General features: G+C 43.8%; 1 protein-coding gene across 4 annotated transcripts; it reads left to right on the top strand.

Moving 5' to 3' along the window:
• On the top strand, positions 1-25,761 carry LOC103387157 (PH and SEC7 domain-containing protein 1-like). Of its 4 annotated transcripts, XM_017037070.2 has the most exons (19): positions 1-820; positions 8,747-8,858; positions 9,378-9,652; positions 9,854-10,131; positions 10,297-10,531; positions 10,615-10,880; positions 16,141-16,338; positions 16,416-16,496; positions 16,830-16,936; positions 17,404-17,462; positions 17,670-17,759; positions 21,157-21,200; positions 21,627-21,817; positions 22,116-22,186; positions 22,539-22,696; positions 22,836-22,980; positions 23,059-23,205; positions 23,447-23,793; positions 24,919-25,761. In XM_017037070.2, the coding sequence occupies exons 3-18, from the start codon at positions 9,446-9,448 to the stop codon at positions 23,759-23,761; spliced, it is 2,592 nt and encodes an 863-aa protein (XP_016892559.1). In that variant the 5' UTR covers positions 1-820; positions 8,747-8,858; positions 9,378-9,445; the 3' UTR covers positions 23,762-23,793; positions 24,919-25,761. The 4 variants fall into 4 exon arrangements, with proteins under 4 accessions (XP_016892559.1, XP_016892560.1, XP_008319904.1 ...); XM_017037071.2 differs by having other exon boundaries at positions 8,747-8,852; positions 23,447-25,761; XM_008321682.3 differs by having other exon boundaries at positions 10,357-10,531; positions 23,447-25,761.

Here is a 25,761-nt window from a genome sequence, read left to right as displayed (position 1 = left end):
TTTATTATTTTATTTGTAAAATATTTGAATTCATGTTAAATTACCGAAGTATGACCCAAAATAGAAAAGCGCTGCAGTTCTGCCATCTGCTGGAGAACAGTAGTTTTTGCGGCCACAAACACATTATTCCTCTAAGGGTCACTTGAAGCGTTGGAACCAATCATGGCCAACTGCAGGGGAGGGGCGGAGTTAAACATTTATTTGCAAGATCACTCTGGGTCAGTTTATCAGGAATACACATTGACTGTGACTCAGCAGGCTTTTTTTGTCACACACACCGAGATTTAATGATAAATCTAAATGATTGGTTTGAAACTATTTGCAAATCTCTACATAATTCTGAGTTGTCTCGATTCTTCTGTGCAGAAGCGATGACAGTCTTCTTTTGATAGCGACCAAATATGTTTTTTTGCACCAAATCAGAAAGCATTTACTTTATTAACACAAATAATCTTATGACAACAAATATTTTTAACTTGCTAAAAAAATGTGCGTGCGTGTGTGAACGCACAGGATTCAACATCTGGTGGGGTCCTCCCGGTCTGACGTCGCCATACGTCTTTGCTACGTCACCACAAAGATGCGGAAGTGGAAGTCGCCGTGGAGAAGATAAACTAATGTCATGAAAACGCCTCAAAATAAAGAAAATAAGACAAGAAGCAGTAGGAGAAAGGGAGGATTTCACCTTCACGCTAACCCTCACCTCTGACATGTAACGTAATGCAACTGTGCGTTGCAGTTACACCAGTCCTCCGTTACCTCTGGATGGACGGAGCGGCTGAGACGGAATCTGCGTCCCTGCTGCCCTGCGCTTCCCTCGGTAAGCGGTAGCTCAACAAAAGTCTTCTAAAAACAACTATCGGTTCTTCATTTGCTGTAGACTTTCACGGACACAAAAAATATTGTTTCTTTCCCTCATGCTTTGTAGTCATAAATATTCGTCTGCTCCTTCACTCAGCGAGCTATTCAGTCCTGTAAAAAGAGGTTTTATTTGAGGAACATTTTTCCTTTCACAGCCTCCATCTGTTCGGAGTAGTAATAATGGTCCTTACCACTGAGCGGTGACCGGAGATAGCCGATCCCATCGGAGAAGTCGAAATCTGAACGAAAATATTTTCGTATGCTGTGTTATGGACAAGCCGAAATATAGCTTATCCTTTTATGGAACAGTAATGACGGTGAAATAGAATTATTGACATGTTTTACTCAGACATTGCCAAAGGGAAACCTTAAATTCTCCGATTTCTGAAAGGGATTTTGGCGTTCGGCTGTCGGGGAAAACAGCTGGAACCAGGGCTTGGAAAATGAGAGAGAAATTATATTTTTGTTCAAATGTCCTGGAAAAGAGATAATTCCACTTTTTATTAACTCTCTGTAAACCCGTTTAAATTCCTACATGTGTATTTTTATGGTTTAAATTGAACATTCCGTTTGACAGCTGTAGCTGCTCAGGATCAGTCAGGGATGTGAAGGTCGAGTCTGCTGTACAATGACTCTGATCAATAAAAGTGATCAGTTTACAGTCGTAACCAACAACAACCTATAAATATGAGCCCTGTTTGTGGCATAATGTTCAGCGATTACCGTCAGCAGTTGTATCGCTGCCGCTGCTATTTTTCACCGTGATCAATAAATCAACCACGTCTGCAACCCAACATGTCACTGAATATTTAAAGAAATAATATTGAAATTGTAATAAATAATATAAATTTAATATCTCATTACAACTTAATGGTGCATGCGTTTTGGCCTAAAAATCAACTAATTGATCTACATTATAAGAGTGTAGCATAAACTAGCAAGGAGCTAATATAAAGCGTTATGTACACACACTGTTTTACTTTTTTAATTAGATGATGTTCAAACTGATGATTAGTGGCAAATTAGTCACCAACTAACTGATAAGAAGACTTATGCCATGATTTTAAGTTTGATCAATATTAAAATGGAGCCACGTTAGCAGCAGAGCGAACGAGCTGCTAGCTAGCTTTTAGGGAGCAATACGCAAATATTGTATTTTAATCGAAAGGTAATGCATGTATGAGAGTGCCATCCTTGTTATGTTTTTCTTTTGTGACTGAATGGGAAATGTGTTGTTGAACAGAAGTAGTTCACAGAAGTAATTGTTTAAAATACTTTCAGTTTTCGGATTGTAGTTCATGTTTCAGAATAGACCATAATTAGTTTTAGTCTTGTTACAACGTAGTTGGATGTGTACAACCAGATACTTTCTTGAGCAGTGCTTTTGTTGCCAGCAGAGGGCAGCGTCACCTTTAGGGAAAAAGTTATACTACAATAACGGACTGTGATTCATGTAAACCCATCATATTGAACCATCGCTAACATTCATATCGTGTACACAGCTCCCCCTGCAGGGTTGCTATAAGATATAGGTTACACTGCATAGTCTACCATTGAGACCTTACACTTTTTGCTGGAATTGAGTCTGGCCTAGTCCATCCTGATGATGTCACCTGGTCACATGTCACAAAGCATTGACCAGCCATGGTGATGTGAGGGTGGAGCGAGGTGCAACAGTTAATATGCTATTTTTCTCTGCTGTGAAGCTTTATAACATTTATCCAGGGTCAGCTGACCTTTGCTGACCTGTGACGTTCACCCAACACCTTCCCCACTACTGACATCATCAGTTAGAACTCTCTTCCACTGGCTCTGGAGGCCCAGGTCTGCAGGCAGCCCAGGATGGCATTGGCTGGCAGCATGCCCTTGAGGAAGGAAGGCGTGGACATCAGCTGATTAATACAGATGGAAAGTAGACAGGCAAGAGGTGGTGGAGCCAGATAAGGAGGAGGAGGAGGAGCCTGGAGACTCCGAGACAAGTGGCTAAATCCATGATGAGCCGGCTCTGCTGCAGACAACAAGTGTTGGCTGGAGAGACGGGAGCGAGGGAGGAGAAAATCAAGATATGCTTTAACAGAATGAAAAAGACAGAGGAAACAGAAGACGGAGAGAGGAAAAGGAGGTTACCACGGCAACCCCAGAGACGAGGTCTCTTTGACAAGGACAACAGGACACACAGGTAAGGTTACAGCTGTGTTTGTGTGTTTATATAAATGTGTGTGTGTGTGCTTGATTCTGTGTTTTACAGCAGTGCATGCTGGGAAGAGTGAGGAGGACGGGTTATGTGTTGAAGAGAATCCTATTAGCAGAGTTCAGGAAAAGTAGGGCTTATCAGAGGGTGTGTGTTTGTCTGTGTGTGCTCATGTGTGTGTGTCTGTTGAAGTGTGTGAGCCCCAGAGCGAAGGAACTTTTAGTTTTCATGTGGTCATGTGATCTAAAAAAAGACACCTTCCTTGTGGACTTCACTCACATACACAAGTGCTCAGAGACACAATGTTACAATTATGAGTACAGAGTTTAAAGGTCAACGTGCATATGTATACACACACACACACACACATATGTTTATATAAATGTATGTATACTGTATATAGACATATGTGTGTGTATCTTTAGCACAGACACATGATAATGTCTCGTTATGACTGCTTGTCGTTATTTTTCTTTTAGGACGTTTCTAAGATTTTGTTTGGGAAGTGAATGCTTATCAAACTAAATGTTGTCAATGACTGTAAAACAGTTAGATAAGTTAGAGAACTGATCAATGTCCGTTGAGCAAAGAGCTACTGAAGCTGACAATGATACAGGGCCTGCTAGTCTGCAGCTGCCTTGTTACTGCCTTATTGCTGTATGAAGTGATGACCGAGTAAATAAAATCAACATTCTTTGTTTTTTTTTGTGCTACAGGTTCAAAATACACAAAGAATTGAAGAATAAAGTCATCTAGACCTGCTCCTGGAAGATTTCTGATCAGCATTTCTCCCACGAGAAAAGTTGCCTGAGCTTTCAGGAGAAATAAAACAAGGATCTGAGGAAAATCAGACTAGGAACCAAACATGTCTCAGGCAGGTAAAGTCCTCCATGTGTACATGGAAGTGAGATCAGTTCCTGAGGATGGAGGAAAGATGCTTGAACAAGAGGACAATGGCTCTGGAAACCTAGGTCTTCCTTGTCTAGAATTTCTCCCGGACTTTCAAAAAAGCTTTGCACACTGCAGTCCAAACTGCAATCCAGATCACTCCCCAATCACCAAACGTCACTCTGGGTGTGGAAACCGCAGCGTAACTCCCTCAAAGTCGCCCTCTTCTTCCAGGCACATGATAAGCTTCCAACTCCAAAACCCAGATTCAACAGGGTCTCCCACTCAGTACCAGCGCCAGGATCTTGTGGATGATAACTTTGCGGAGTTGCTGCGACTCATTTCTCCTGAAGGATCCAGTCCAGATCATCATGGCTCACTGGGTCCCACCCACTCCTCTGGCAAGAATTCCTATAAAGAAAGGGGAATCTCGCCAAATTTTGCACCATCACGAAGGCTGTCTGTACCCAACACACCCACTTCTAACCTGAGGTCCCCACAGCATCAGTCTGTGGGCGATGAAGAGGGAAAAACATCAGTGGTGACCTTTGGTTACATAGAAAAATCTAATGTTCACAGCATAGGAAATCGATCTTCCTCAGTGTGCCAAACCGACCTGCACAGTCCTTTAAATAGGCCAAAGGATCTCCAGAAAAGACTTAGTGATCCAATGTGGTACACCAGTCATCCAGCCCAAGGTGACAATAATTATCCATACCGACATCAGTCTCCACGAGGGTCAACCTGTATGCAGAGGACGACCTTAAATACGATTGCCAGAGATCCAACCCATACGGACTTTGAAATGTTTGGATCCCCAGAACTGAAACGACTCGGTGATGACAGGCCAGAAAGGTTCAGCCCTAGAGTGCCTAGGGCCTACCAGTCCCCTCGGTGCCGGTCCTTGGAGGCTTCACCAAACCTACCTAGAAATGCCCTCACCTTGCCGTCCCAGAACAAAACCTGGGACCTAGACAGAGGACTTTTCCATGGTTCATTAAATGGACTGCCCAGAAGTCCAGCCTCGGAACACCTCTGTGGCCACACAGGAATCTCTTCCTACTTAGCTGCTCCAGGAACAACAGTGTGCCCACATGGTCCACATCGAATCCAGTCTTTGACAGAGGACCAGAGCCCCAGATTATCCAGAAAGTATCATTCGACTTTACCTGCAGGGAGACCCACTGACATACAAAATGACTTTCAAAACAACAAGCCATCCTCCAGTAACCAGGCCTGGTTCAGCTACCAGGGTAGTAGAAACTCTCCTTGTGGTAGTTCTCATCACAGTATAAATGATATCTGTGAATGTTCCAGAAGGAATCACAGCAAACCATCCTACTGCACTGGCAGGAACAGTGATTCCTTGAGTCCATCAAGTGGAAGAAGAATTGTGTCCCCATCCTCAAATGCGGAAATAGCTTACAAGCTAGCTATGGAGGCTACGAGATTATCGCCAAATTACAAACATCATTTGACCGCCTCGCCGACGCCTTCTCAAGCTGAGTCACAGAGGTCGTTCCTGAGTGAATCCCAGTTAACTCTTCAAAGGTGTCACTCCCCCGAAACTCTACAAATGAAGAACCACAGGCATCAGTGGCAAACAGAACAGAATACACAGTCTGGATCGAGGCAAGGGAGTCTCTCACCCCTCAGGTCCCACAGAGGCCTCTCTTCACCTACATCTCCAGCCCTACCAGCCAGGCTGCACCGAGCTGCTGCCTCTCAGTCACCAGTTCTAGACCCAGGACTTCAGATTTCATCACCCAGCAAACACACGTCAACCCTGCATCAGTACCAAAATCCACAGTACACTCGGGACTCCAGACAAAGTGGTGTGGACTGCAGGCAGTTTTATAACCTTTATGACAGATCTCACAGCGTCTACTCCAGTCAGTATGATGACGCGAGGCCGAGTAAACAGGAGGCTTCTTGGAGGAACTCTAATGACAAATCTTTTCAGAATCCTTTTCAAGGAAACCAGAGGTCATGTCCAACTGAGGAGATTGAGGGTCAATGCAGAGCTGCTGGAAACGACTCCCAGAGCTCCAGTGGGGTGACAGGCAGCTTCACAGACAGTTCTCAACAGTTCCCTGAAACTTCCAGTCAGTCAAGCTACGACACAACAGACACTGGCTCTGGTATACAGGTCAGGTTAGAGGGAAGGTTGATCCGTATTCTGGGTAGATCAGGATATTTTTGTGCTACAGGTTCAAAATACACAAAGAATTGAAGAATAAAGTCATCTAGACCTGCTCCTGGAAGATTTCTGATCAGCATTTCTCCCACGAGAAAAGTTGCCTGAGCTTTCAGGAGAAATAAAACAAGGATCTGAGGAAAATCAGACTAGGAACCAAACATGTCTCAGGCAGGTAAAGTCCTCCATGTGTACATGGAAGTGAGATCAGTTCCTGAGGATGGAGGAAAGATGCTTGAACAAGAGGACAATGGCTCTGGAAACCTAGGTCTTCCTTGTCTAGAATTTCTCCCGGACTTTCAAAAAAGCTTTGCACACTGCAGTCCAAACTGCAATCCAGATCACTCCCCAATCACCAAACGTCACTCTGGGTGTGGAAACCGCAGCGTAACTCCCTCAAAGTCGCCCTCTTCTTCCAGGCACATGATAAGCTTCCAACTCCAAAACCCAGATTCAACAGGGTCTCCCACTCAGTACCAGCGCCAGGATCTTGTGGATGATAACTTTGCGGAGTTGCTGCGACTCATTTCTCCTGAAGGATCCAGTCCAGATCATCATGGCTCACTGGGTCCCACCCACTCCTCTGGCAAGAATTCCTATAAAGAAAGGGGAATCTCGCCAAATTTTGCACCATCACAAAGGCTGTCTGTACCCAACACACCCACTTCTAACCTGAGGTCCCCACAGCATCAGTCTGTGGGCGATGAAGAGGGAAAAACATCAGTGGTGACCTTTGGTTACATAGAAAAATCTAATGTTCACAGCATAGGAAATCGATCTTCCTCAGTGTGCCAAACCGACCTGCACAGTCCTTTAAATAGGCCAAAGGATCTCCAGAAAAGACTTAGTGATCCAATGTGGTACACCAGTCATCCAGCCCAAGGTGACAATAATTATCCATACCGACATCAGTCTCCACGAGGGTCAACCTGTATGCAGAGGACGACCTTAAATACGATTGCCAGAGATCCAACCCATACGGACTTTGAAATGTTTGGATCCCCAGAACTGAAACGACTCGGTGATGACAGGCCAGAAAGGTTCAGCCCTAGAGTGCCTAGGGCCTACCAGTCCCCTCGGTGCCGGTCCTTGGAGGCTTCACCAAACCTACCTAGAAATGCCCTCACCTTGCCGTCCCAGAACAAAACCTGGGACCTAGACAGAGGACTTTTCCATGGTTCATTAAATGGACTGCCCAGAAGTCCAGCCTCGGAACACCTCTGTGGCCACACAGGAATCTCTTCCTACTTAGCTGCTCCAGGAACAACAGTGTGCCCACATGGTCCACATCGAATCCAGTCTTTGACAGAGGACCAGAGCCCCAGATTATCCAGAAAGTATCATTCGACTTTACCTGCAGGGAGACCCACTGACATACAAAATGACTTTCAAAACAACAAGCCATCCTCCAGTAACCAGGCCTGGTTCAGCTACCAGGGTAGTAGAAACTCTCCTTGTGGTAGTTCTCATCACAGTATAAATGATATCTGTGAATGTTCCAGAAGGAATCACAGCAAACCATCCTACTGCACTGGCAGGAACAGTGATTCCTTGAGTCCATCAAGTGGAAGAAGAATTGTGTCCCCATCCTCAAATGCGGAAATGGCCTACAAGCTAGCTATGGAGGCTACGAGATTATCGCCAAATTACAAACATCATTTGACCGCCTCGCCGACGCCTTCTCAAGCTGAGTCACAGAGGTCGTTCCTGAGTGAATCCCAGTTAACTCTTCAAAGGTGTCACTCCCCCGAAACTCTACAAATGAAGAACCACAGGCATCAGTGGCAAACAGAACAGAATACACAGTCTGGATCGAGGCAAGGGAGTCTCTCACCCCTCAGGTCCCACAGAGGCCTCTCTTCACCTACATCTCCAGCCCTACCAGCCAGGCTGCACCGCGCTGCTGCCTCTCAGTCACCAGTTCTAGACCCAGGACTTCAGATTTCATCACCCAGCAAACACACGTCAACCCTGCATCAGTACCAAAATCCACAGTACACTCGGGACTCCAGACAAAGTGGTGTGGACTGCAGGCAGTTTTATAACCTTTATGACAGATCTCACAGCGTCTACTCCAGTCAGTATGATGACGCGAGGCCGAGTAAACAGGAGGCTTCTTGGAGGAACTCTAATGACAAATCTTTTCAGAATCCTTTTCAAGGAAACCAGAGGTCATGTCCAACTGAGGAGATTGAGGGTCAATGCAGAGCTGCTGGAAACGACTCCCAGAGCTCCAGTGGGGTGACAGGCAGCTTCACAGACAGTTCTCAACAGTTCCCTGAAACTTCCAGTCAGTCAAGCTACGACACAACAGACACTGGCTCTGGTATACAGGTCAGGTTAGAGGGAAGGTTGATCCGTATTCTGGGTAGATCAGGATATAAGTGTAGATATAAAGTTGCACAGTACCGGTCTGTAGATGTGGTGTTAGGTGTGTGTGTGTGTGTGTTTGGAGGGGGTTAGGGCTTCAGGTGTAATGAGTTGTAGGGTCTTCTGTAGTAGGACATTTTATTTAAAGATGGTTTGGTACTGTAGCTGGGCAGCTTGTAGCCTCTGAACAATTGACACCTTTCTATGTGACAACATTGTGTTTCCTCCTCGTTCTGCAGACAGACAACGGCTTGGCAACGACAGCTACGACACGGTCACAGAAGATCGCTCGGGCTAAGTGGGAGTTTCTGTTTGGCAGCGGCAGGACGGAGGAAGATCACTGTGGTAAAGGTGTTGAAAGTTATTCTGTCACCTTCGTTCATACGTTTGTTAATATTCTTCTTCTTTCTTCTAATTTACGGCATTATTTTTTTATTTTAAAACTAACTTCAGAATATTTTTGTATGTGTCTGTAACATTTTGGCAGTCCTTTAAAGTGCAGAGGAAAAAATGCTAAAATGTTGTCTAAAAATAGGTTCGGCTGCTTCTTCTCCTTCGTCGTCTCTCAGTAAACAGCTCTTTAAGCTCTTCTTTAAGCCCATTATCCTAATCTTGACATCAGCTGAGACGCGGCTCACAGGTGTTACGCACACATCAGTACGCATTTCCTTTTATGTACTTGTCATGCTCTGCTCTGCTGTGCTTTCATTTTTAGTAGTTATTATTGTTATAATCACAATTATCACAAACTGGTTACTATGTTTGAAAATGCGTGCCCTGGAGCAAGGTCTGCTCTGTCTGTGTGAATCAAAATTGTATTCCACACTGTGGCTACTGATTTCAACTAATTTATTTTATTCTGTGGTACAGACACTTGGTCGACCACACCCCCTACTGGTGACCCTCCCACCTCCACTCCTCCTTCCTCCTGGCATCTAATGCCACCTGACCAGAGAAAGGGGTGGAACAGCAAGGGTCAAAGGTCGTCCAAACATAAAGTGCGGCAGATTGAGTTGGAGTTGGTGACGCCGAACCTCCGAGGCTTCAGTCCGAAGACGGGCATCATCCGCAGGACCATCAAATACTCAGAGACTGATCTGGACGCTGTCCCACTGCGCTGCTACAGGGAGACAGATCTGGATGAGGTGATGTGGAGTCTTCAAGGAATGTCTTAGGGCTAAAGAGGGTTCCTTCAGGATATTAATATTCAGTGTTGTAAAATCAAGCGCTTCTTAATTGAGTGTTAGATTTTATTTTCTGTAAAGGCTGTTATTGAAAAGCCATTTTAGATGTTCTATTAAAAACGGATGATCAATACTTACTGGTGTTGGTGATTGATCTTACAGGTGATGCGGGCAGAGGCAGAGGAGGTAGAGGCAGATTCAGCCTTCAGCAGTAACCGTAGTGTTCTGGAAATCTCCAGTTTCAGTCCTGCTGACATCTCTCCCAAACCCTGGAATGGTGGAGGGAAAGGGAGACATGAGGAAGAGGAGGAAGAGGATGATGAGCAGGAGGAAGGTGGAGGAGGGGTGGTGAGCTGGGCCAGTGTCAGGATGTTGGGTGACAAACAGAGACAACAAGCTGCAAAAGAGGAGGAAGAGGTTTTCAGTCTGCTGCTGAAAGGGTGAGATGTTCTAGACCGTGAGGACATGACGGCTAGCTGTGACATTTAGGAAGTTTCTAAAAAATGTTCTTTCTAGTTTCTCAGTTGGTTTCTCAGTAATTTTTTTGTTAGTTTTTTTTATAAAATCCTAAACCTAAGCCCAAATGTTGCTGTTTACTTTTCCAGGCCGTTGGAATCATCATGCGAAGCCAACAGTGCCCTAAAGTCTCCGATCTCTGTCAGCAGCCCCCGCCTCTCTGAAAGCAACCTGGACTCCTTCAGCCGCCATTTTGAAAACATCATGGAGTCCCACCGAGCCAAAGGAACCTCATACAGCAGCCTGGACAGTGTGGACCTGCTGACCTCTGGATCCACGTCTGTGTTTACCTTTGACCTGCCCACACTCACACCAGAGATCCAGGTAAGAAAATATGACACATGGTTTAAATGTTCACCTCTGGTCACAGCTGCTGTAATGGTACTTTCCTGTGTCTGTGTGTCCAGAGTCAGATCTGCGACAGCGCCAAGCAGATCATCGAGCTCAGCTTTGCTCCACTGGTCCTTCCAGACTCTGCAACCGCAGCCTCAGCAGAGACCTCACGCTCTGAAACCACCCTCAATGCCTCAGGAGGCGGCATCCAAAATGGTGAAAAGGACGACTCTAGTCCTAGAACCCGGATGAGGTCTGAGAAAGATTCTTGGCGTCGTACCAACGCCAAAGATGGCGTCCGAAAAGCCAACTCTGCTCCATCACTTCACAGCAGCCCCAGGTGAGTGAGATGAGCAATTATCCCTCTTAACAAATGGTTGTCCCTGTGTGGACACATGACAGCAGTGTTGTGGCTCAAGCTGTGGTTCTCAGCACACCTGTATGGAATCGCTTATTCTTCCCTGAGTGTGTGTTTGAGTTCTCCTTGTTCTGGGTCCACCCACGACCTGGAGTTTAGGGACTAGAATAATTAGATTAAATTAATAGACTCTGAGTTGAAAATATTAACTGTTGTTTGACCCTTTCATCCACAGACTAATATATAAAGACCCAGATTAATTTTGTGTGACGGCTCGTCCGTTATTACAGTACATCTGGACCATCTGTGCTAAGGCCTCTGCAGTGACACAATTTAGCCACATGATGGCACCAGAGGGAGACATTTGCCCCAGTGAAGCGCCTCCGTTGGCGGGTGTTCGTGTCACACACTGTATAATTAAACTCATGTTGTCTAACTCACCCGGCTGTGTGGGGGAGGTAAATTATGTGTTGTGACGCTGCTCTCTGTCGCTGTGGAAAATCGCTCTTGTCTTTGAATCAGATTTCATTTATTTTGTGCCTTGGCTTGGATCAGTTTAATGACAGCAGACACTGTGGACACACTCGTGTTTGACATGTGACGATGACACAGAGGAAAACATTTACTATTCTTCTTTGTGTGTGTGTGTGTGTGTGTGTGGGTTGATGTACATGAATTCAGTCTCACGTCATTTCTTCCAAAACTGTTCTAATTGGCTCTCTCTGACTGTCAGTGTTTCTCAAACTTCACTACATGCTCTCCTAATGACACGCTGGCTCCATCTAGAGGTGAAAGCAGATTTCTTCTTTTTAAAAAAAATTGGTTTGGCAAAATAGGGGTATGAATGGAAGGCTCAAAAACACCGCAGTCGTAGTCCAAACTGGAACTCCCAAAAAGAGAAGTGGTTCCAGCTCTTTGTGTGGGTGTGTGGTTTCAGAACTGGCTGCCACTTCTGTGTGAACTACAATGGCTGGTACATCTTCAAACACTCTTAGTGGGAATAAAATGGTCTACTTCATGTACTGAGCTGAACTCTGTGTATTTTAATGTTGATTATAATGGTGGCATCTGAAAGGACAAATATTCTGAGGCGGTGGCTGGTGACACCGTGTGGTTCGTGCTGACCTAAAACTACATGCTTAATTGTTACCTTGTGTCCTTGTGTGTTGCCTGGTAAACATTGCATCAGTTTCAAGTCAAAGAGGAAAAAGTGAAACTAATTATAGCACAGAAATGAAGAACAGAATGACAGAGACAGTTTTATCAAGGGAATTCCAGCTGGATTTATTCACTTGGTGTTTGAGACAACGGAGCTGCCACTCCTCTGAACACTGGAGACACACCCTGAATAAAGATGCCTACATCATCATCTCTTCGTGCCTTTCCTCCTCTTCATTCTCCCCCTCCTCCTCTCCTCCCTTTCTTCTTCTCCTACCCTCAGTGAAGAATCAGTTCCATCTGGTGTCTGGCTGTGCTGACCTTAGACCCCTGACCTGCTTTCACTGCAGGATAAGAGCTGGAGTTTTCAGCCTGAGAACTAATCCACCGTTCAGCTGTCAGATTCTTTTGTTGGGAAAGTTTTCGTGCTATTTTGTGTTGATCCCAGAATTCAGACAGTGTTGGTTTTTTTTCTTCATTTTTTTTTTTGTAGTTTTCTTAAATTTTCTATTTTATTTTTTAAGTCAGGTTGTTTGATATATTTACACACAGTAGTTTATAGCTGACCCTCCTGGTCAGAAGTTGGGAATTGGTGCCTGTGCTTCTTTGCTTTGACTTTTGCTAAAAACATAGTTCATGGTTACCTGCAGACACTGGTCTGCCGCTGCCTCCGGTGGTCAGTTTGTGGAACTGAGGTTATTATAAACAATATATTTCAGCAACTGATCAACAACTGTAGTGCTGTAATGGTTGTTAAAAATAAAACTTCTGTTGATTTTGAAAAAGTGAGGTGATGCAATGAACACATTCCTAAGATATTTTAGTCACGTTTTCATTTTTGTTTAACGTTTCAACACCATAGTGGTTTGACATCACAGGACACAGACATTGTCCAGTGCTGCCTCTGTCAGATGTCCTTTGTTTTGTTTGTGACTTTTGTTTTTCCAAAACCTTTTTTTTTTTCAACTTTACTTCTCTGACACAAATCATCCACAGGAGGCAGTAGTAGACCAACATCTGTTGTTTTCTTTGAAGCTAAAATCCCTGGATTTCTCTGTGGACTTTGAGTAAAGAACATGCGAGGTTACCAGAATGTACAGAGAAGAAAAGATAGAGACTTCCAGGAAGGTAATGGGAGACAAAGGGAGGAAAAGTGGTTGAAGAGGACGAGGGGAAGAGCCGGCGAAGGAGGATGAGGGGGAGGAGCATCTCAAGTCAAATAGGAGGAAATGCACTCCTCCTCTTTCCTCTGAGCTTAGGACCTTACGGCAGAAGGACAGGAGCAGAGGAGGACGATAGAAAGTTAGAAGGAAGAAGTAAAAGAGGTAAAAAAGGATGTTTTAAAGTGAGACAAGACGAGGAGGAGGAGGAGGAGCTGAAAAAAAAAAAAACAGGAGAATGAATACTAAATGAGACTGATCTGATCTGAGGAGGAGACACTGCTGTTGCTGCTGTTGCTGCTGTTGCTGCTGTGGTGGCTGGTTCTTACACCACATACACCCTGATGATGTCGTTAGGCGTTTCATCATGATGTCATCACTTTAGCATTTATGGTTGACTTCACCCAGTTTTCCTTGGTGAAGCTTCCCCAGGTCTGAGGGTTGAATGCCGCCGCAGCCGCCACACAGCAGCGGTGGGTCAGCAGGGCCACGATTTCATGGCAAGCTACCTGCTGTGCTGGGGGGGCGGGGCCTTGGAGGACAGTTACCTGTACGCCCCACCCTACCCAGCTGTGTACAGGTGGGTCTGCTGCTTACTAACTTTGCTGTTCTTGCTGTCTAGGAGCAGGAGACATAAGTCCTGGCTAAGATTATTTAAACTTGATCCAATGTTGCCTTATGTTAGTACTACTATTATTGTTTTATTTTATTCATGTATTATTGTTATTGTTTACTTGATTTTAAACCTGAAGTAAGCGTTAAAGCAGTTTAGCAACACAGTTTTAGAGGTTTCAGCATTTTGTAGTGAACTATGTAGAGTGGCCTCCTGCTGGACACTCAAGACATTACAGCGTGTCCAGACTTCACTGTTGTCTCCATAGTTTGAATCCAGCGACTGTCTGCTGTACAGGAAATGTGTTTTGTCACCTGATCAGGTTTATTGATCAGGTGCATTGATTTGCAGCTTGGAATAGACTTCAGTTGCTGTGGAGGAGTCTTTAAAGACATGACATGAAGCTATTCAGAGGAACATTAGCATGGCTTTTTGTGTTTATGTGTGTATGTGTGTGTGTATGTTGTTGTGGCTTCAGTTGGATCGACGCTGACGGACACACCCAGGATAATAACATCGTATCCATCTCTTATTTTTTTCCGTCTTTTGTCTATTTCTGGTCCTCCATGTTTCCTGTCTTTCATTTTCTTCTCTCTTTGATCTTTCCGAAACTCTTTCCAGTTTTCCTTTTTTTACGTTGTGAGTCAACGCTCTAAAGACGTTCTCTGTGAGGACTCTGAATTCAACCGCCCTGGACTCACTGACAGGGGCGTGTCCACATACTTTCTGTCCACTCTGATGTTTTGACTCTCAGTGTCAGCATGTGGTCACTCCCACGCAGATAGTGTTTGGCTTTTTCTCAACTTATGTTCCTGGAATTTCAAAATGGAAAACTGAAAAAAAACACCGTTTCCTCCCAGTGAATGAATGAACATGCATACGGTTCCATAGAAGGAAGGTTTATATTTTTGTAGTGCAACAAGGTTTGTTCTCTGTGGCACAGCACCAGTTTAATTTAGCCAAGAATTAAGCGATGCTAGCCTAAAGACGCAAACATGTCAACAAATGTCATGCATATAGTGATGGAGACGTTAAAGGATCCAGAACTTTGTGTGCTTGAACATCACATGCAGGATTTTCTGTTTCTGTTTTCTGTGCTCTTTGTTGTGAGCAACAAATTCATTCATTTTGTACAATGTTTTTAAATTTATACCAGGCCTATCTATTTCCTGCAGGTGGCGCCCAGATTACAGTCACTGCTGACGGCTAGTAATTATAAACACACACTTCCAGAGATAGGACCTGTCTTTAATGTGAGCTTTGTGTACTACAGATTTTTCCTGCGGTGTGTGTGTGTGTGTGTGTGTGTGTGTGTGTGTCATCTTCTGGGTATAGTGATACAGTACATTTTGCAACATTTCTTGGAAGAATGCAGTTGTTGTGGAGATATGTTTTGGTCAGATTAAAGTTAGTGTAAAGCTCCAGTAATGCATTATCTCTATGTGAAGAGTGCACAAAACACTAGAACCAAAGTGTGTGTGTGTGTGTGTGTGTGAACGGGTCTCAGTGGCTGCTGGGTAAAATAAAAACAGACAGGAAGCCTTTCCTGACGTCCTGTTGAGTGAGCTGGTCGACTGCCGGTTATTTCAGCTGAGGATAAATGGCTTCTGTTTGTGAAGGAAGAAATCATCGACAGAAACATCCGCTCCCTGACCCTTTTACTCCCCCAGCAACTCCAGCCCCGCCCTCCCCTCAGAAAAAGCATCAGAGACAGCACCACCTAATCTATCCACTGATCTTCTCCCTGTACACCTACTGCCTCCTGTACATGTCCAGAATGTAAACATCAACATCTGAACCTAGTTCAACACAGTCTTTTATGGTTCTGGACCCAGTTGAACATCTTTCAGGACACTGTATACAGTAGGACTGTTCCATCACATGCAGCCTGATAAGAAGAAGTAAAACTGATATTAACTTATGTCAGGGTTAAGACCCAGTAGCTGCTTCTGTGTTGTGTGGAAACTGTGTGTGTGTGTAAAAGGAAGTGGACAAGTCAACTACTTCCCAAACTCTCGCTGACAGCTATGACCTCACTTCCTTATTACAGTTTATGCTTTTACTTTTCATATTTTCACATTAGCCACAGTGACTTGTACTCGTCCAATGAGCGCGTCTGCATTTGAACAACGTTCTGATCCAGTCACTTCTCTGTGAGGATCAGGCGATTAAAGATGTAAGTAGGAACGGTCATGAAAAGCCCATCTTCAAAGAGAAGTGAGCAGCGATGTTCTGGACTCAACGGGATTATTTTGATCGACCTCTCAGAGAATATTCCACATCTGAAGATTCCTGTGTTTTCTGTGTTAAGGGAGCGTCCAGTGAATCCTCCTCTGGAGCTCCTCTACCCTCAGGCTGATGTGGCCGAGCGTTTGGCACTCGGTGGCAGCGATGATGCCTTGCCCAATGGCACCAGCGCCGACCTGCAGGCCGCCAAGCGCCTGGCTAAACGCCTGTTCCACCTGGATGGCTTCAGGAAGTCTGACGTGGCGCGACACCTCAGCAAAAAGTGAGTGTGGACCCGTGTGCTGGTGTCGTCCACGTTGGTGGATTCCCGTTTCATGCCGTCTCTTCTGTCTGTTGCAGTAACGAGTTCAGTCAGAGGGTGGCAGAAGAATATCTTAGCAACTTCAACTTCAGTGGGTTGACCATTGACCAGGCGCTCAGGTGAGAACAGGACTCTCTCTCCCTCTTTCTCTCCCTCTTTCTCTCTCTCAGCATGATTGAGACATTTTCAACAGGAAACTGAAGTTTCTAAATGACTCGTTCTTCCACACCCACGTCCATACAGAAATCAGCGATTTTTATGTTTTCCATTGACCCCATCGTTTGTGGGTGTTATTTTCTGATCTTTAGTGACTCACACTGACCACAGCAGCCCTCCTCTCCTCTCAGGCTCAAATCACTGATCTTGTCCATAGACTTTGGTAACCTGTGCCTGTCATGAATGACCTGAACTGAACTGAACTGAACTGAACTGAACTGTGCGTCATGTTCCAGGTCTTTTCTCAATCGTTTTGCTTTGATTGGAGAAACTCAGGAGAGGGAGAGAGTCTTAGCTCACTTTTCCAGGAGATACGGAGAGTGTAACACCGACACCACTGAAGGTATTGCTTTCTGTACCTGTCTGTCTGTCTGTCTCTCTCTCTCTCTCTCTCTCTCTCTCTCTCTCTCTGTATCATAGAAGCATTTTCTGTATGTGCGCATTTTACTTGAAAAGTCAAAAATCTAATTAAAAACAATCAGCGGTTAAACTAATAAAACTAACAGTGGATTACATCACATTCCTCTGTCAGTTGAATCTGCACATTTTCAACTCAGCGACTGTATGTCTTTGTCCTGGTTGATGTGCCCCCTCTACTGGTGTGAATGTCAACTACAACATTTTTTAACATTTCAACAAAAAAATACAATTATTGGCCTTACGTACCACTACGAGCCCCCATACCCCACTTTAATGCACAAAATACAATTATTGGCCTTACGTACCAGTACGAGTCCCCATACCCCTTGTTGAAAAAAAAACAAAAAACGAAACCACTTTAATGCATGTCTACGTCTCTGTGTCTCACAGACAGTGTCCACACGCTGACGTGTGCCGTCATGCTGCTGAACTCTGACCTTCATGGAAATGTGAGTCTTATATTTACCTGTCTTCTACGTCACCTTAGTCTCACACCTTCACACGTCTGACATCTGTCTGGTCTTACTTCCATTTGGGTTTTTTTGCCTCTATAAATTATTGCATCAAATCAATTTTATGCCAGCAGTAGGTCACCGTCGAAATGTTGACTGCGTACATCAGTAATTGTGTGTGTGTGTGTGTGTGTGTGTGTGTAGAACATTGGGAAAAGAATGTCCTGTAATCAGTTCATCACAAACCTGGAAGGACTCAACAATGGAAAAGACTTTCCTAAGGATCTGCTCAAGGTAGAGACACACACACACACACACACACACGCACTCATGAAAAACAATCACAAATACGCAGATACTTACTCTAATCTGAGCCTAATTCTAATCCTGGGTCCAAACTCCAACATCCAGCCACAAACACACACGTAAACACAAATTTTAATTCTAACAAAATCATCAGTCAATCTATATTCCTAAACAAAACCCAAAAGTACAAAGTTTTTATATGCTTGGAGCTCCCCCTGCTGTTGGAAATGGCTTGCGATACAAATCAACCAAGGCAGCTTAAAAACATAAAAGGTCGTGGGTCAAACCATAGATTTCAGCTGGCATGAAGCTCCGCTGGTTTACTGCTGCCTCGTGTGGTCACTTTGTGCCACTGGCATTAATCTGCACAAACGTTTAATCAATTCTTGTGTGACTGTAATACAGAATCTGATAGTAGAGAAAATATATGAGAAGAATATATAAGAAGAAGAATAAAAATGTGTGTGTTGGACAAGGAGAATAGATAAGAAGAGAAGGAATACAATGGTAGAGGCAGAGGGATAGAAGAACAGGGAATATCAGAGGAGACGAGGGTTAATGAACAAACGAGGGAATGAAGTGACCATGCGGGAAAGAGGCGCAATAGAAGGTGACATAAAAAAGGATGGAAAAAAAACGACCATTAAAATATACAATGGCTTAAAGAGTAGAGGAGACACAGAGGAGAAGACCGGGAATAAAAGATGATGAAATCAGCAAGAAATCCAAAAATACGAGGAGGAGAGGGGAAAAAAAACAAAGTAGAGGGAAGGAGGTAGGAGAGTGGGCTAAGCTGCAGAGACCCCTGCAGGAGGAGGAGAAGGAGGAAGAGGAGGAGAGGAAGAACTTGGAGCAGGAGGACAGGATTCTGTCTGTGACTGGAGAAAACTGACGTCAGATTTGGGACACTCTCCCTCTCTCTGCCTCTCTTTCTGTCCCCTAGTCTCCTTTTCTCTCTCCCCCTCTCTCTTCATGTGTGGGTGTGCTCACTCGCCCTCTCCCTCTCCTCTGCTGCGTTTTCTTCGTCACGCTGTTTTATTTGCGGTGCAGGGATTCTCCTTCTCCTGCATCTCCTTCTTCTTCAGCTCCTCTTCCTCTGCTACAGGACCTCCGTCCTCCTCCTCCTCTTCCTCCTCCTCACTGTCACCTTCGTCTTGCTCTTCATCAAGGTTCTGCAGTGTCTGAGGACAAACATCCTACCAGCTGTTCTGGGATTATTTGGGCATTTTGTTTTTTGCTGCAGCAGCAAAAGAAGCTGCATCACTTCCTCTGAACTGTGCACGGATTAGACTCTGACACATACTTGTGCTCACACACACACTCTCAAAGGCTCAGTGTGTGTGTGTGTGTGTTACTGTGAAGATCCAACCCGAGATCCGACTCCATTCCTGAGGCGTGAAACCGAAGGAAGCGTAGAAAGAAAATCTCTTTTTTTCTTAACAAACCTTAACTGATGAGGTCGCATTTTCATTCCGAGAATCTGTTTACCTGGAACTGACCCAGAATTACTGGTCAAAAAAATAGATGAAATTATTTCTAATTCATTTTAATACAACACCTATTTAAATGCTCTATGTTCAGTGAAATAAGTTGTTTATTATTTAATTAAAAAATAAACCGTGTTCTTTATAATTGCAATTGCATAATTTTAATTGCAATATTGTAGGAATATTATTTTTAGTTGTATTTGTTTATTTTTTTAAATTCAATTTCAAATTCAAATCTCTTTCAAAAATAATATGTAATTTTAAATTATTTTTGAGCTTCAAATATAGTTTATAAAACAGTGACCGTATTGATTTTATATTAAGCTGGAAATTAAAAAATCCAATCTATATAAAAAACAATCTGACTTTAGAGGTTAATTTTTAAACATTTAAAACAAAAGAATTATAAACGTAGAACAAGTGGCTGATTTGTGTCTCCTCACTTCCTGTTCTCAGCTCCTCAGACCTTCACCTTTGTATTGATAGTTTTACTCTCCGAGATGTTACTTTAAAACAATATTTTTTTGTAATATAATATAAATAATTTGTAAAATAATATATCTGAAATATCTTCTGGACAAACAAAAATTTCTTTGCTTCAGTCTGTGGCAAGGACTCTTGTTTTAGGACCCAAACAGTCGCCATGATCGGTGTAAACAGTATTCACTCGTCTGGACGCATGCGCTCTCGCTCGCTCTGCTCCGTGCGCAGTGGACGGGATGCACGGGACAGTGATCCGTTCAGGTATCCCAGAACGCCGCGCTCTCGCTCTCTCAAACCCCTCGCCTTTCCAGACCTGCTGGGAAAAACGCAGGATGCCCAGCAGCACCCGCAGAACCGCAAAAAGAAGGTAGACCACAGGGGGCGCCACCAGATTATTTCAAAATATATAGAGTTATGTTAATAATAACAATTTGAAGATAGTCTAGCTTTATGTACTGAAAATTATTATGAACCGTTTGTGAGTTAAGGTCGATGCTTCTGATGCTAATCTGTGCGTATTCCGAGTTAAAATGTAATCAAATCTAATGTGAACATTTTTTGAACTTTGCTAGCTCTCAGGGCTTTTTGTGTAAAGTCTGCAAGAACTCGCCTTCAGTAGATGTTTTATTTTACCCAAAGTTCCAAAACATATCGATTTGGGGTAATTGTTCACTCTTAGTTGGCCATAGGTGTGAATGATGGTGTGAATGTAATGTCTGTGGATAAAGGGAATTCTCAAAGGTGCTGGGATTGGTTTTTTTTATTTGGATATATTTAAATTCTTTCTCAATAAAGTTCTAAGAGGAAAAATTAGCATATTTACTCTGAAAAAAGAGTAATTAGGTCTACTGCCTCTGGTGGTTAGATTATGTTATTGATCTTAATTTACAAAGTTCTTCACACAAGTCACAATATCACATCACATCTGAACTGACTGAAGTCCTGTGATGTAAAACCTTTCATTTCTTTTTTTTACCACTAGGTTTCTGTAAGTCATGTTAAAGAATGCTTTATAAATTATTATTTTTTCTGTTTTAAAAAAGTCTGCTGAGCAGTGACCAGAACAGTCTAATTTTATGGACCTGGGTTAATGTAGATTTAATTAGCTGAGTCATTTGTTCATTTGCTAAAGTCATATTCCTGGCGCCTCTGCTTGCAGCAGTATGGCCAAGGAGAGCCAGCCTTTGTGTCGCTGGGCGGTTTGAACAGCAGGGGGCTCCACAGCTCTGACTCACACATCTGACCTGTCAGAACATCGAGTAGTTTCATTTTCACAAGGATGTTTATTACACAAGTGGACATAGGAATGTATGCAAAACACATCGAGGTTTCCACACATACACAGTGAAGTTAACACACACACACACACACACACATACACACACACGCTCAGTAACTGTGATGTTTCTCTGCAGACTCTCTACAGCTCCATCAAGAACGAGAAGCTGCAGTGGACTATGTAAGATCCTCACTGTGTTTGTGTGTGTGTGTGTGTGTGTGTGTGTCCATGCGCACGTCCCTGCCACTTCCATATTTAATCCTCTGTTGCTATGGTAACTGTACTCTGCTTTCCTTTTCCTTGTAAATTACAGATTTACCTCCCAGTAAACAGTGTCTTAGCATTAGCATGTCGTTTATTTACTGATGGCAGAGCTGGATATTGCATGTCGACAGCATGCAGCATGTTTGTAGCAATGCCCTCTTCACTGCAATGACACATGAAAAACAATGATATTAGTATGTCTGTAGCGTTGGCTCAGAGAACATGACCCTCAGCTCAACCTGTGCTGGGTTTAATGTTGATGATGCATTCACTGACCCTGTTTACTTATTTTTATTTTTTTGTTATGATTTACTTTTGGGTTTGTTTGTTTCTCCGCTGCAGAGATGAAGAGGAAGTGAGGAAGACGACAATGGAGCAGGGTGACGTCAGAACGGACGCTGCTTCTCACACCATGAAACGATTGGGGAGCAGCGGGAACCCGTTGATGGGCGTGGCCCAGCAGGCCGACGGCGAGGTTTACAAGAGTGGATTCTTGGTTCGTAAAGTCCACGCTGACCCCGATGGAAAGAGAAGTAAGTACGCTTGAAAAAACTCTGGCAAGTGACTGTGCAGACAATCCTTGCGGTGCCCCCTATAGGCGAAACAATTGATATATATTTATGTGGCTCGGTTGAGATTATTCTGTAATTAGGTCAAATTTCAGTACTTGAAATGTGATGTACATTTTTTAAAAATATTCTCTGTGATGTGTTTTAGTGCTATCTACTGTGTATTCCTACACTCGTTCACAATACGTTCACAGTTAAAGAAGAAGCACATTTTTAATTTTTATTTATCAGGTCACACAAATAATTTAATTTTCTCCTCCAGCGCCACGAGGAAAACGAAGCTGGAAATCTTTCTACGCCATGCTGAAGGGTTTAGTCCTCTACCTTCAGAAGGTGAACAGCACCACCCCCACACACAACACCACCCCCACACACATACACACCCACACACATACACATATTAATATATAGTGAAGAAGTGTCTACGTCAGCCCCCCAGAGGGGGGTGCCAAAGAGTCACAAGGGAGTGAAAGTGAGAAGTGAACTTTTTTGCTTTTGCAAATAATCATTTATGAATGCCCTTTTAAAAAAGTTGTGAAAATAAAACGTAACATTTGTATCATAATAGCCAAGAGTTGTGGAGGTGTGGGTTAGGGCAGGAGGACAGGATTTTAGTGAAGGGGGGGGGCAGGCTGTCCTTACCTACTCTATAGGGGAGACTCAATGCTGCTCCCTGATTGGACAGGACGAGTACCGCTCAGAGCGAGAGCTAACAGAGGAGGATTTGAAGAACTCCGTCTCCATCCACCACTCCCTCGCCATGAGAGCTGTTGACTACAGCAAACGTCCCAACGTCTTCTACCTGAGGACAGCTGACTGGAGGGTCTTCCTGCTGCAGGCGCCGTAAGTCTACGGACCAAAGTCCACGCTGCTGTGGCTCAAAAGACACTGGTTAACATTATTATTAAATGAAAAGACAATCAACATTTCCCTCCATTTCCAAAATGTTGTTTCATTGTCAACATGTTTTTTTTTCCTTAAGGAATGCTGAGCAGATGCAGTCCTGGATCACACGCATCAATGTGGTGGCAGCCATGTTTTCAGCGCCGCCGTTCCCTGCTGCGATTGGCTCTCAGAAAAGATTCAGTCGCCCCCTGTTGCCTGGGTCAAACACCAAACTGTCACAGGTACTGTTAAAATCAAGATCAAACAACAAATAGTGTGAAAGGGGGATTCCCATCAATGCTGCTCGTCTGTGTTGACAGGAAGAGCAGTTGAAATCTCACGAGAATCGCTTTAGGGCTGTTTCGTCTGAGCTCACTGAACTAATGGCCTCAGCAGCCGACCTCAAGAGCCTCAAAGGTCGTGAGCTGGAGGAGCACAAACAACGACTGGAGTATTTGGAGTTTGAAGTGAGTCCTTCAGCAGGTCATGTTAGCCTGATCTTTGTGCTGAGATAGCCTGTTTGCCGAGTTCTGCCCTGTCCTACACTAAGCTAAATGTTTTCACCTGTTTTCAATGACTAGTTTAGCTGATTTGTTTTTCCCACAAGTTGTCACAGCGTGAATGATGTCACTGTTTCAATGACTAGTTTAGCTGATTTGTTGTCACAGCGTGAATGATGTCACTCTTTTCTCTATCTTTTGGTTACAGAAAACCCGTTACGGTACCTATGCCATGCTGCTACGAGCCAAGTTGTCCGGCGGAGACCAAGACCTGGAGGCCTTTGAGTCACGCCTCTTTGACGATGGTGGCCTGCAGAGGGCGCACTCCAGCCCCTCGCTGCCACAGGACACTGCCAACAAAGAGAAAATCCGCGGCACCAAGACGTCTAAAAGCCTAAAGGTCATGTCTTCTTCAACGTCCTCAACCACTAAGACCACAGGCGGCGAAGATGGGAAGAAGAACGGGAACAACACACAATCAGAGCCACGGAAACAGAGCATTAAACAAGAGGAGGCAGCGTGAGACACTGCAGGGAGAGACAGAGAGCATCATGGGTAACATCCTGCAATTGACCTTTAAATCTTTTCTGTTGATCCCTATTGGGTTCTGATTTCGGCATGTGGAAAAAGGAAGCAAATAGTTTTGGCCGGGTGAACTTTCAAGAAGCTCCAGGTCTTTCCAGGAAGTTTCAGGATGTTCTATCAAGACGTTTTTTTCTGCAGGTTCATGAACATTTCTTTTCTTAAACCCAGAAGCATCGGTCCAACTTGATCATGTAGTTTGAGCTGGACAAACAGATGAAAAATGATAAGAGGAAATTGGAGACCTGGACGGAGAGCACGGTGGGCCGTTATAAACCCTCCATGAGGAAGTGAAAAAATATGATTTTTCCTCCTTAAGTTTATTTGAAAAAGTTTCACGAAGTGATGCAGAAAGTTCAGGACCCTCCAGAGAAGTCTGGTCTTGGTTTGGTGCAGAACCTTTGCTGAAACAATTTATTTCCTTGCAGGTACTCAAACTTTTGTTTCTTTTTTTGATTATCCCAGACCTCAGAGACTGTAAACTGTGCAAACTGCGCAAACAGAGTAGCAACCTAGAGGAGGCACCATTTCACACCCTAAGGACCTGAGCTGAGATGATCCGAAGGAGCTGTGTTTTCAACGTTTTCTTTTGATCTGGATTTGGATTCTGAACACCCTACTTTATCAAGATATTTTTGCAATAATATTTATTTATGTTTAGGCTCTTGTTTTTGTTGACGACTCTTTGATAAGGCCGCTTTTGGCGCAGGTACTCCAACTCTTTTTCCACATCAACCTCCAAGATCTGGATGTTGAAAACAGTGCTGCACAAACAGAGCAGTGATGAAAAGAAAACAGAGAGAGAGAGAGAGCGAGAGAGAACCTCATCATCCTTTCAAACCTCGTCTGTTCATCCTCAGTCGGACCCTCAGCAGAGAAAACTTTATTTCTCGGTGTAACTTTTGTTCAGGGACTTTCAGGAAGTGATGCTGTCAGTTAGACTCCAGGAGCTTCAAATGTTCTAGAAATCCCAAGTTCTGCAAGTTCCAGAACTTTTGCTGAAGCTATTTTAGTTGCAGGTACTTAAGTTTGTTGTGTTCTCTCCCAGATTGATGAAAACTGACACTCCACATTATCACCTTCTCTCTGGTCTCTTAGCAACCAGCGGGAACATCGCGGCATGGCGACCTCCGATGACAAATGTGGGAGTGTTACCGTGGTGATCAAGCAAAACAGGAGGAGGCTGTTGTCCGGCAAAAGCCTTCCCTCCCTGTGTTTGTGTGTGTCTATGCTTGTGAGTGTCCACACAAGATGCTGGATACTTTTTTTTTTTTTGCTGGAAACAAAAATACACAACAATCTGTGAATATACTCCCCTCTGCTGCAGTTTTGCAGATTAAACTCCAGTTCCTTCGTGAAATGACAGGGAACAACACACAGTTGTGGCACAGTTCAGATTAATGATAAAAACTCTGCAGACTGAGAACATTTACCAAAGTAAGAACCTCCTTGTTTTTTTTCTTATTGCTGGACTTTTGTTTTTTAACATTTATGACCAATCAGTGATTCAATTCCTGTGAAAACTTGAAGACGTTTCAAACATTCTTAAATGCTGGTCTGTGATTGGTTGTTGCTTTGCCATTTTTATGGAAACAGGAAGGTCTTTAGACCTAACGAGAAGATATTGCACACAAAAAGGAAGTTCCTTGGAAACAAAAAAGAGACTGAAAGTTGTGTCGTGAAACGTTGAAGTGACGCAAAATGTTACATTAAAATAAAAAAGCATCCCTGGACAAACAGGAAGCTGTAAGAGACAAACAAAGGAAGTACTAAGACCATCATAGGATGTCCACGAAGACAACGAGGAAGTCAATAAAAACAAACAGGAAGTTAAAAAACACAAACAGGAAGTCAATAAAAACAAACAAGAAATAATAAAGACAGAGAGGAAGCTATGTAACAAATGGGAACCTCTCTCAGACAAACATCTACTTCCTGAAA

Source organism: Cynoglossus semilaevis, chromosome 12 (genome assembly GCF_000523025.1).
Source record: "Cynoglossus semilaevis isolate Cse_v1.0 chromosome 12, Cse_v1.0, whole genome shotgun sequence".
NCBI lineage: Eukaryota > Metazoa > Chordata > Actinopteri > Pleuronectiformes > Cynoglossidae > Cynoglossus > Cynoglossus semilaevis.
The sequence above is the reverse complement of the archived record's forward strand: the minus strand, read 5'-3'. Positions and strand labels throughout refer to the sequence as shown.